This window comes from Cyanistes caeruleus, chromosome 1 (assembly GCF_971803275.1).
Source record: "Cyanistes caeruleus chromosome 1, bCyaCae1.hap1.1, whole genome shotgun sequence".
NCBI lineage: Eukaryota > Metazoa > Chordata > Aves > Passeriformes > Paridae > Cyanistes > Cyanistes caeruleus.
The window spans coordinates 51,689,022-51,701,252 of record NC_141701.1 but is presented as its reverse complement, the minus strand read 5'-3'; the positions used below and the strand labels follow the sequence as shown (position 1 = coordinate 51,701,252).

The 12,231-nt window shown below is 39.3% G+C and overlaps 1 protein-coding gene across 22 annotated transcripts in view; it reads left to right on the top strand.

The window, feature by feature from the left end:
• PPP4R1 (protein phosphatase 4 regulatory subunit 1) overlaps positions 1–12,231 on the top strand; it is a 64,154-nt gene that overhangs the window by 29,431 nt on the left and 22,492 nt on the right. For 19 of the 22 annotated variants that reach the window (XM_086892178.1, XM_086892127.1, XM_086892130.1 and 16 more), the window contains 4 exons: positions 6,446–6,588; positions 7,935–8,081; positions 9,635–9,742; positions 10,508–10,573. In XM_086892178.1, coding sequence (XP_086748304.1) covers positions 6,446–6,588; positions 7,935–8,081; positions 9,635–9,742; positions 10,508–10,573 — 464 coding nt within the window. Of the gene's footprint in view, positions 1–6,445; positions 6,594–7,934; positions 8,082–9,634; positions 9,743–10,507; positions 10,574–12,231 lie in introns of all 22 variants that reach the window. The other 3 variants (XM_086892095.1, XM_086892098.1, XM_086892116.1) reach the window with 1 other exon arrangement.

Here is a 12,231-nt window from a genome sequence, read left to right as displayed (position 1 = left end):
GAGGTTTAGGTTGGATATTAAGGAAAGGTTCTTCACCCAGAGAGTGGCTGGGCACTGGATTAGGCTCCCCAGTGAAGTGGTCACAGCACCAGCCTGACAGTTCAAGAGGCATTTGGACAATGCTCTCAGGTACATGGTGTCTGGTTGGTCCTTTGCAGAGCCAGGAGTTGGGCTTTGATGGTCTTTCTGGATCCCTTTTAACTCAGGATATTCTGTGGTTCTGTGAATTATTCTTTTATAGAATGGAAGTGTTAATGCAGAGCCATGCACTTTCACCATTCCCTGTTGCTCACAACCCTTAATAAGAACAAAGGGCAATATTATTAATATTCAGATGTGCTAATACAGTCATAAAAATTGTCAGTTACAGAAGCTTTAACGTCGTCAATGGTTGTTCTTCATAAACAGTTTTAGAACACAGAAACCTTACAACCCCTCACAAATATAGTGGAATTTCACTGCTGCTTTCATTTTGGAATGTTCATAGTTGGATAATGAAAGCATTGCAGACTTTTTTCTAAATACTGTACGTTGCTGCAGAATAAAGCATTGTGAAGTAAATCTAGTTGTTGGGTGGCTCTGGAATAATGACTCCATTTATAAATAACGGCTCTGAAGCAATTAGTTGGTATTATACTGTGCAGTTCTAAAATAATCCCCTTTTAATTTCCAGTATGCAGCTGATGGTGTTGCTTTACTTCCTTATAGCTGAAGTGGAATAGAGAGTAAACTGAAGCCTCAGCAGGGTTGAAATAAACATTACACATTTATATATACAAGCTGAGTGTGTGTGCTAAGGGTAGCCAAGTGAACGTGCTGGCACTTTACATGAGAGATGGTGTCAGATTTTAGGGGAAATGTGTTATTTCTTGGATGAAGAGAAAATAGTTAATTACTTCTGTGATTTTGGAGTCAGTTTAGGATGTTGATTTGAATAGTCATTTGTGTAATAGCTAAAACTGAGGGTTTCTTTATTCAGAAAAAAGTCTGCCCAGGTTCTGGAGATGCTGATTTGAACATTTTAATAATGGTTTTGTGTGGTCTGGAAATGAAGAGGTAGGTAGAACTGTGTCATTTTATTCTGGAAGCTTCTTTTCAAAATTATTTCATTAACAGAAGAAATGGAAGCCATTTTCACTGCCTTCTGTCATTCTCTTAATTTTGCTTGATTCTTAAAACTCAATTCAGTGTAATTCTGTATCTAGATAATACACAAGATAGGATAGAATGAAATAAAATTCTAATGAGTGAGGAAATCTAGTCTTTTATGTTAATATTTCTTTTCAAAGTTTTTGTTTTAACAAATTGCAGGGTTTCTTTTTAGTAAATTGCTACTTTAAGGAATAGATAGACTTGGACTTTCAAGAGATAGTTTGAAAAGATCAGCATTTAAAAATACTCCCTCTACCAAATGGAAAAATACTGCTTCAGGCAAATGTTATGTAGAGCCTAGCTGTACACAGAGTTTTTTCCAGACTGCCTAAGATAGAAACTTGACATGAAGTAGAATTCTGCTCCTGGATTTTGTTTATACTGTGTAAAATCCTGGTCCTTGACTATATTGTACAGTGCAAAAAACACAGAGTGCTGACGTATTCCCCAGCTGGATGAACTTCGGCTTTACAAAGCAACATGTAACTGCTGTGCCCTGTTCACTGTGTTGATAAATGTGCTGGTTTTGGCAGAAGTAGTTAATTTTCTTCATAGTAACTAATATTGGGCCATGTTTTGGATTTGTGCTGGCAACAGTGTTTAAGCTGCCTTAAATTTATGAGCATGGAACTTAATGCAGGGTAATGCTCAAATCTTCACTGCAAATGTGAGAGGAATTCATACACCACTTCCCATGGACTGGCAGCTGTTCAGCCATTCCCAGGAGAACAGGGCTCCATCATACCTGACAGTGACTTGGGATGATAAACACCACCATTATGAACTTTCCCCCCATTCCACCTTCTTCCCTCAGCTCTATATGATCAGCATGCCACCATGGTCTGGGGTGTCCCTGTGGTCGGTTGGGATCAGCTGTCGTGGCTGTGTTCCCCCTGTGCATCTCCTGCCGATTGCTGGTGAAGTGGGGTGAAAGGCAGAAGAGACCCTGGCTCTGTGTAAGTGCTGCTCAGCAATAACTAAAACATCCCTGAGTTATCAACACTGTTTCCTGCAAAAATCAGAAACATGCCCCCTACCAGCTACCCTGAAGAAAATTAATGCTGTGCCAGCCAAAACCAACACAGTGACCAAGCTGTAAATTTGGTTTTAAACAACAGGGAAGTTCAAACTGAAATGGCAGACACTTGTTATATATTGAAGCCTTCTGGAATCTCTGCTTGGAGCTGCCACCTGTTCAAGTTAAAGACAAAGCTGAGGAATAGATGAAGGGAATGAGAAAGCTCTCTGACTTAAGTGGATTTTTTTGGCGTTGTTGCTTGGGTCTTAAGGAAACACAGTGCAAAAAAAAGCTCTACTGTAACTGCATCAGACTGCAAGATTAGGCTCTATTCAGTACACACTGGAGCATATGCTTCAGCCTTTGAAGAATTGAACTGTTATCTAAATTGGTAAGCTTAAGGTTCAGTTTCTTGCATAGCAGCAGTAATTCCCCAGAACAGCACAAACGCCTTTTGATGGCGAATTACGGTGTTGTGTTACACAGCCAGTTCCCTACACAGCACTCCTTGTTTGTTGCTTTGAATCGACCATACAAAGATCCCAGAGCTGTGTACTTAGAAGTTAGGGAACATAAGAACTAAGGTGACTTTACAGTTCTAATTCATTCCTGGGCATGAATGTTTCAAATCTTTAATTGCATCGTCTTATCTGCCTGTGTTCTTCACAAAGACAGAGCTGACTTAGTGGCTCAGGAAGAAAGGCGCTCACTTTACGTCTGCAGGTCTTTAGTATTGTCAGGTGGCTGACATAACTGCTGCATAATAGATGAGCCCTGTTCTGAAGGAAAAGGATCTCGTGGTTTTTGTACATCCTGCACTCTTACTGGAGTCCTTCATAAAAAAAATACATGAATCCAATTTCACAGCAGACTTTGTCAATTTGGGGAAAGGGAGTGTTGCCATTGCTTTATCAGTGGGTGGGCAAACTGTAGAGGTGTCAAAGAGGTATGGGAACAATCTCCCCATTTTGAGTGCCTAGTGTCCAAAGTATGTACACTGCTCTTGATATGCTTAATACAGAGTTCTTGTTGGCTTTGATTGCAGAGGTATTTGTAAAGCATCAAGACAGAGTTCAGACTGCAATCAAATGAGTGGTGTGCAGTTAGTCTCTGAAGAGCCTGGCTTGAACATTTTGCACAGCTTCACACTAGGCAAAGGAATGAATTGACTTTCTCAGCATTTTGCTTCTTTCCCTCAGTTCTAGCGCCTTCTTTTACCACTGCTTACTTCCATCATCAGACAGTTCTGCTACTTGAGGGAATTGCGTGATTGCACAGGGAGATCAATATTAAGTGCCAGTTCTTGCTGTTTAATGATGCTGCTGTGGTGAAGTCAAAAGCTGCATCAGCTAGATCAGTTCTTTGATAGGGTTTATTGTCTGGCTTTGTGAACAGTAGCATTGGCATAAATGGAAGCTGCAGGTTTTGTGTCTGGGATGGTGGGAGCTGCCCAAAGCAAATTCAGAAGCCATTTAAGGAGCACTGCTGCCAAACATGCAGCCTCAGTCAGATTGATTTTGGTTACTCTCCTTCCGCTTTCACCTCTGCCCTCCCTCTCTCCCCGTCCCCAGTCATCTTCTGTCTGCCACAAGAAACAAGGCACGAGTCCTAACATGGGAGAACAAGATCCTAGGGCTAAGTGTTGTTACATAAGTCTCTTGTACCCCTAGATCATGTCCTGGGCATGTTTGGAAATATGGGAAAGGTGGGCACAAGTTCCTCCAGCCGTGGCTTTGGGCACTGGTTCCCATTTCTTGTCCATCAAATTCCCATCCTCCTTGCCCAGCCTCATGCTTCCTCATCTTGCTCTGTTTGCCATCTACACTTTTTTCAAACAAATGGCGCTTGGGAGAGGGGCTGTGTACAGCATCTTTACAGAGGTAATGTCTTTCTTTGTCTCAAAATGTACTCAGGAAGGAAGGACTCTTCCATTTGTAGTTGCTCTGCCTTCAGTGGATACTGGGCAGCTGTAAATGGAGGGTGCTTGCAAGGCTTCTTTAACTCAGTCACCTTTGTGCAGGTTGTCACACAGGTGGAAAAAAACATGTTGATGTGTCAAAGTTGACATGTAAAAGGACTCCTTCCTCAGGCACACTTCAAGCCCTCTTCCAGAACTGAAGAAGGTGGGCCTTGTCAGATAAAAGGACCAAAACTGAATTAAATGTAGGAAGAAAATAGATACCTTTGCCAGCTTGACTCTTGAAATCACCCAATCTACTTTGGTTGACGACACACACACACCCACACACACCCACCCATCACCTCATCCTAATGAACAGTTGCACCTTCCCTGTGTTCTAAAGACTGCTCTGGCAAATTTTTATAAGGAAGCAAAAGCTGGAGTTTCTACAATAGGAATCTTTTCTTTCTTTGCATTAGTATGATATGGAGATTTCAACTTTCAGAATTAATAATCTTATTAACTGTTAGTTTGTCTTAGTTACAGGTGCATATTTTGGTCACTAGACTAGAGTTCAGCATTTTAAGGTGTGAATTTTTGTTAGATCTGCTAAAATGTGCACATAGTTTGTGTAGCATTCTTCAGGAGCTGACTTCTTCAATACAAACCTCAGGATGTCTGTGCTGCTTTTGGAGTTCAACCTGCATATGTTTCAGAACATCTGAAGTTTAAATAAAAATGTTTTTCTCCTGTGTGCTCCTGATAGCATTTAGGAAGAGATACAGAGCAGACTGGAAGACATTTTTTACTCTATTGTCGTGAACAGCAAACCTGTACAATACTGATTTATCTGAGACTTCATTTTGTATTTGCATCTTGGTCCCCAATTCATAAACTTTCCAGAGGATCCCTGGAAATGTTAAAGGCCAGGTTAGATGGGGCTTTGAGCAGCCTGGTCTAGTGGAACCCCCTACCCCCAGGGGTTGGAACTAGATGATCTAAAAGATCCCCTTCAACTCGGATTTTGGTGTGTTTTTCTATAGGAAAAGTAATTCAAGTCTGTAGTGAAAGAATTGGAGGCCATAGGCATTTAGTTACTTCATGTGCAGTGATCTTCTCTGTTCTCATTGTCCTTAGTGAAGAAAAGACTGCACACAGCAGGGGACTTGCTTTGTCTTTGTTATGTTTTATTCAGACCTGAGTTTACACTTGTAGCCAGTGTTCAAGAAAGCCAAGTGCTGCACACATTTGCTGTGTTAAATACAAATGCATGTTGCATGCTTCTGTTTAACAAAAGGTTGTATTTTTAATGAATCATGTTAATTACAAGTATTCCAAGGAAGATGGTTCAAGTTATACTATTAAGTTTTACCTGAACAACTTCTAGGTAAAAATTCAGTAGGGCATACATATCTATCCTGTGACATATACATCTTATTATTTGAAGTATTGTAAATCAAATTAGTTTAATTTGAGAGTAGTCGATGGGGTTTTTTATGTCTTTTTATAGGTATCAGTAGACTAGTAGTAATAGCACATGTCAGCAAATCCTGAAAGGGCAGAAGTACTTAGTTCTGATTTTTTTATCCCCATGGAGAAGTTAGGCATGTAATAAGGTCCTGCTTCTTAAATGGAATCTGTTTTTCTAACAGTTGGGATTTAATCCATGCCTGTATTGCTTCTTTTGCTTCCTCTCTGATCCCCTAGATATATGTGCATATTCTGTGGGGATTAGGGTTCATCCAGGCAGCGTGCCATTTCTTGAATTTAAAAAGTGAATTAAATGTTTTTTAATTAATCACCAATTTTGGTGAGAAACACATCACAAAGGTTTAACAGAAGCAGCTGGAAAGATGCATGACCTTTTTCCATCTGACAATGACATCAGTGGCCTTGAAAAACAAAGAATGAAGAGCAGCATCTGTGGTTATGGCTGGTTGTCCTGTTCAGTGGGATCTTTCCTGTTTGAGAGGCTGTGGCCCAGACTCCCCCTCAGTTTTTTTCTTCTCACAGTGGTGCCAGTTCTGGGCTGACTTTCTGCGTAGGGGGTTTCTGTGAAGTAGGTGATGCACATAAGGAGTTTGGACAGTTCTGATACTCATGACGTTTGGTGGCTGGCTGTCTTACACCTCTTCTTGTTTTATTACTAAGAATGTGAGACATGACTTTTTAGTAGTTTGGCAGCACAGGGCGTAGTTTTATCTGGTTTTGTAAAAATATGGTTAAAATGAAGCTTGACAAACACACACTGACGTGAACACTTGAGAACATACTTTGTATGTAGATTCCTGTAAGAGGCTTGCTCTGGCAGGATCTGGGAGCATGCTTGTTAACATATATTGTGCCTTTTTTTGGTCTTGTTTTGACCCTTACAGAACCAACAGTGCGGGCAGAACTGATGGAACAGGTGCCTCATATTGCTATGTTCTGTCAAGAAAACAGACCTTCAATCCCTTATGCTTTTTCCAAATACCTGCTACCTATTGTGGTGCGATACCTCGCAGACCAGAATAACCAGGTAAGGTTCTTGTAGGAGCAGCCTACTAGCTGGTGAAATATTGCTGTGATGCCAAATTACTTAAATTTGGATTCATACAAGCGTTTTAGATTTTGGGATATAAGGATTTGGATTGGACATGAAATACATGAAACTATGAATTTATTTAAAGGAAATACTAAAGAAAAACTTCTAAAGACAATATAATGACAGTTTTTTACATCTCATGTGATCTGTCCTGATTTGGGGCCTTTTATGTGGTATTGCATTCATATGGACAAAATCAGTTATTTAGACAAGCTTACATAAATTGTGGCAAAAAGGAACACTAGTAGTGAAAAACTGTGAGTCCTTTGTATTAATCAGTTTTTTAACACCATGATATATCTTCATTACCAGTTATTTGTATATCAATCCAATAAAAGTTTAGGATTGAACTCATGTGGTTTGTTTCTCTGAATGTATAAGTTAGCTTGTCCAAAGCTTTCTTGAGGCTTCTTCAGTCATTTCAGACTAGACTAATGCTAGTTGATACATTATTTTCAATATTTTAGGCCTCTTGAGTTTGTCACTTTTTTCCCTGTCCTTTACATAGTGAAAGATAACTAACCAAACCTATTTTTCTTGGTAGTTGTTCTGCTAATTTGTGTATCACATGTATAGTACCCATACTTTTGTTTGATGTTCTCCTTCTAGAAGATTCAGTGGTTATTTTGCTGCGGATCTCTGAAACAAAGAGCACATAGGAGTTTCCAAAATTACTGCATTGCAGTATACGTAGTCTCTTGCTGTATGTAATGGTTTCTCTTCTGATAAAATTGCTCCTTTTAGAGGCAGGGGTTAGCCAGCTATGAATGGGTATCTTACATGGGTATCTTAATTCTGTAAATTTTTTTTTAAATGAGACTAAGCAAAAATGTGTCTCAGAATTCAAAAGCATTGGAAATAAACACAATTTTTTCTTGCCAGCCTATTTCTTGTTAATCTCAGAAAAAGAGGATTTGTTTAGTAAAATTCATCTTCCTTAGAAATTTGTTCCGCTCCATTAGTTGTGCTGCTTTTTCTTCACACATTTGCTTGAGATTTGCCATGACTACTCTTTTTGACATTAAAACAAGTTGTGTGTGAACCCAAGAAACACTCTCACATTGTCAACTAAGGCAGGTGTCTGCCTTCATGCTTCCCAAAACACAGGACAGCAAATACGAAGTTCTTGCACTTGTGGAGCACTTGTCCTCGCACTGTGTGCAGTTAGTACTGCTGTGTGTTGGTATATAGGTACAGGTTCCAAAATACAGAACACATGTATTTCAACAAATAAAACTCTCTTGGAGTTGCTTGGTTCAATTTTTGTCTTTTTATGGCAGGTAAGAAAAACAAGCCAGGCGGCATTGTTAGTGCTGTTGGAGCAAGAACTCATTGAGAGATACGATGTGGAGACCAAAGTGTGCCCTGTGCTGATAGATCTGACAGCTCCAGACAGCAACGACGATGTCAAGACAGAAGCTGTGGCTGTAAGTAGCAGCAGTACCAAATCACACAGCCAAAGGTTTGCCTGAATGCTTGATAGTGCAGTGGTCGTGGTGTGTTTCAAGTTGCACAGCCATTACTAAAAGGAAAACGCTATATTCCCTCTCTGTAACAAATCTGTAACTTCTGTGTTGTGTCGGTGTCGGCGCTGTACACTCTGGTCAAGTTTAGATTTAAATTCAGTAGCTTATATATGCTGTTAAAAAAAGTCTGTCTGGACAAGACAGTGCAGGGGATTAATTTTATTGACTCCTAAAGCATCTGCTGTGTTGGCTTTTTAGTTTTTTGAAGGTTTGTCTGTTTATTTTATGGAAGTTCAGATTGCCTGTGTGGAAAATTTCCATCAGTTCAAAAGCTTTAGTGCCTCAGTTCTATTGTTCCTTGCTGTATGTCTATTCTCTTTATTGATTTTGTTGTGTTTTATTGGACAAAGTAATAAGCATCTGAGTTGATTAACTCATGGTTGGTGGGGTTTTTTTTGCATTAGACACAGCCTTCGTATTTAAAATGTATGTGTTGAATTAAAATAGTAAGCAGATTAGTTAATTTATAATGGAGAAATAGCAGATGTATGCCGTTTTATTTCCTTTGTTTTTTTGCAATTTATATTGAAAAAAATTCTTTCTTCTGGGTGAATTTTTTTTCTTTTCTTTTTGCTTGAGAGAGACCTCATTTAATATTTTACTGCAGTGGCTGGACTGATAAACAGTAAAAAGACTCCAGCACTGTTGCACTTGGCACAAAATTTCTACTGCTTCCTGATGAAGCTTACAACTACATAAGGGAATAAAATATAAGCAGATTAGCTTTATCTGTCTTCATGGTTTTGAAGGTATTGAAACTTGATAGAAATTTCTGTACCTCATCAACCACCTAGAGGTTAGAAAAGCCATCATTTGTTACTACAGGGGAATGAATGTAAATAGTTCTACTGACATGATTGGGAAGGATAAACATAAAATTCTTTCTGCTTTTTAAAACTTTTTTTTTTAAGTTTCAGTACAAATTAGAATGAAAGAACAGTTAGAGGGAAGAGTTCTTTTTTGGCGTGATACATTTCTTTGGGAATTTTATGTTTGAGAGTTGCATATATGCAGTGTAGTGTTGTAATTGATTCAAAACCATACAGGACTCAGAAGTTTCTTAAGCATATTAATTGTCAATAATTTTCTGTTGATTGTACACATGCATTTCGTATTGAAATAGTAAAAGAATCGTGTACTATTTTTTTAGAGGTCTCTTGGGTAACATAGAATAATTGCTAAGAGTCGAATTATCTTTGTTAGCTGGGAATTGGTTCAGTTTATTGGAAGATCAGTGTCATCTTCTACACCTGTGTTGTGTCATGACCAGGAAATGGGAAATTTGGTTCTCTGCAAAAGTAGCCAAGCCTTTTCCATACAAGTGGGGTTTTGTTTTCAGTATTTTTCACAGTTTTCAGTAGAATGAATAGTAGATGTAAAAACCCTCTGCTTAGCTGACACAGAATGTGTGTTGTGCAGGCGTCTCTAATTAGTGTGTGTCTCGTTATCATTAGATTATGTGCAAAATGGCCTCCATGGTTGGAAAGGACATCACGGAAAGACTTGTGCTTCCCAGGTTCTGCGAGATGTGCTGTGACTGCAGGATGTTTCACGTTCGTAAGGTATGAATTAGGAGCATCTGGTCTAGATTATCTCTGAAAAACGTGTCATGTGCTTGGAACTTGCATGTGACTAAGAAACTTCCCTGGTAGATCTCATTTGTGACATGTGTAAATGAAAACTGTGGGGGTTTTTGTAGTTTGCATTTCCACAGGTTTTAATATTGACACTGATATTTTTTTCCAGAATCACCACCTTTATTACTAGAAACAAAGAAAGAATCTGCTTGTCCTTATGCTATAGATAGCTGCAGTGTAATTTGGCATACGTCCTTACGGTTGTGTTGGTAGCCAGGATAACATGAACCAGCTGTGGCTGATACAGCGTCAGCCACCTGAGCTCATACCTCTGTGCACAGATGGAATTAAAGATGCTCATATTTATTGAAGTAAACCAGTATTCCATCATGATGTTTAGGTGTAGAGGCTGCGCCTGGATCTCATCCTGCCATTGAATAGCTTATTTCCCTTGATAGCTGCATGTATTCTTTAATTTGACAGCACTTCAAATACATTTTATCCTTTTTTCTATTCATTTAAGTTCTGGCATTTTTCTATGATTAAATTTGAAGAAAAAGACTAATTTTGAAGAAAAAGAAAATTATTTATTTTTTAAAAACCGTGGAAAGTGATGGAATGGGAAAGTAGCTCATAATGAGTTTACACCAAAACACAGTTTTCTGATTTTAAAAGTCATTTTTTCCCCCTTGGATTTTGCTGTATTAAAACTCTGGTCTTAGTCTTTATTTCTTGCATTCTGTCTGCAAGGTATGTGCAGCCAATTTTGGAGATATCTGCAGTGTGGTTGGACAGCAAGCCACCGAAGAAATGCTGGTAAGCCATTTCTTAAAGGGCTTTTCTTCTTAATACAATTCAGGAGTGGAGCCAGACAAGCTACAGAAGAAGGGCAGTTCATGGGAGCTTGCAGATACAGGGGGAGCATGGCTGGGGGGATAAAGTGCTCGAAGTGGTGAGGCCTATGTATTGATTTAATCTCTCCAAGTCAGTTTTCCTGCCTCAAACATCTGGGAATGCAGGGAAAGAGAAAGAAAGGTAAAGTAAATAAGTGAATCTCAGAAATAACAAATGAAATAGAGGGAGGAGAGACAAATTTCAAACTGGAAAAGCAGGGAGCTGGATGGAGTAGTGAGAAGAGGATCCTTCAGTGGGATCAGTAGGAACTGTGCCCACATTCCCATGGTGGGTCTGGGGAGCCTAGGGGGTGTTGATAACTGGGAGACGTGATAAGACTAGGGAGCAGAAATCAGCTTGGCAGTCTCTGGGATCTCTCTTCAAGCTTTATCCTCTTGGGAATGTGGACAGTGAGCTTGTTGAGGGCCAGCAGAGGCTGATGAATCAATGCTCTGAATTAGTGAGGGACTTACATGAGTAGAGTATAAATGCAGGCATGACTTCAGCCAGAGGCTCTGCAGCTTTTTGCAGTTGTGGTGTTGGGACAGGTAGGCCTATTGTGTCTCTCAGGCCATTTCTTATGCTCTTAAAGCATTTTTTGCATTTTTCTCTAGCTATTGAGTGATTGAAGTCATTTGGTAGTGGAGTTTAGTTGTGTGGACTTACATCCCATATGCTTCCTGATTTGGGATGTAAATTGATTTTTCTCACACAACTGCCTTTTTAGTGATTAGCATAATGAATTTGGATTAAAACTTTGTAGAGGGTGCAGTTAGACTACTATGAAATAAAAAAGTGATGATTATTTCATTTGAAAGCAATAATGTGTGGCGGGACAGCTGGAGTTCTCTTTCTATAACAGAAAATGCCATTTTCTGGTCTTTTGTGATTATTGTTAGGAAAAAGGAGGGGTGTAAAAAGCTGAATGATAAGACTTCATTTTTGAACCTAAAAGCTTTTTTTTTAATTAGAGGCAAAGTCCAGAAAACTTGGCTGCAGAGAGCAGGAGCAGTTGAACATCAATAACTGTGAACAAGGCTGTAGCAACAGCCATTGATTAATCATATTTTGTCACTGTGCCTGTTGCAAGCCAAGGCAGCCCTGCATGTCTGTGCCTCACCTTGACTGTCCACCCTTACCATTATTGTTTCCAAAAAGCCCAAACACCTGAGCACCTTCAAAATGCTTCAATTATATTAGTAAAACCACTGCTCTGTTCAAATAAGTTTTCTCCTGAGAAAATGCAGTCTTTCTCTCGTTCCCCTGTTCCTCTTTGCAGTTCATGTCCTGCATTCTAGGATAGAGGGTGGCAGAGGCTGATAAATCTAACAAGGAGAAGTGTAGTTAGAAAAGGGAGGTTTTTCTTTCTGAAGATGCTGTTCCTTTTCATTTCAGTAAGAATCTTAAAAAAAAATCTGAAGTGGTCTCTGATAGGTAAAATGTTAACCATAGAATCAAAAAATGTTAAGCTTTGTAAGGGACCTTAAAGATCATCTAATTCTAACCTCCCCTGTCATGGGCAGGGATGCTTTCCACTAGATCAGGTTATTCAAGGCCTTATTCACCTGGTCTTGAACAGT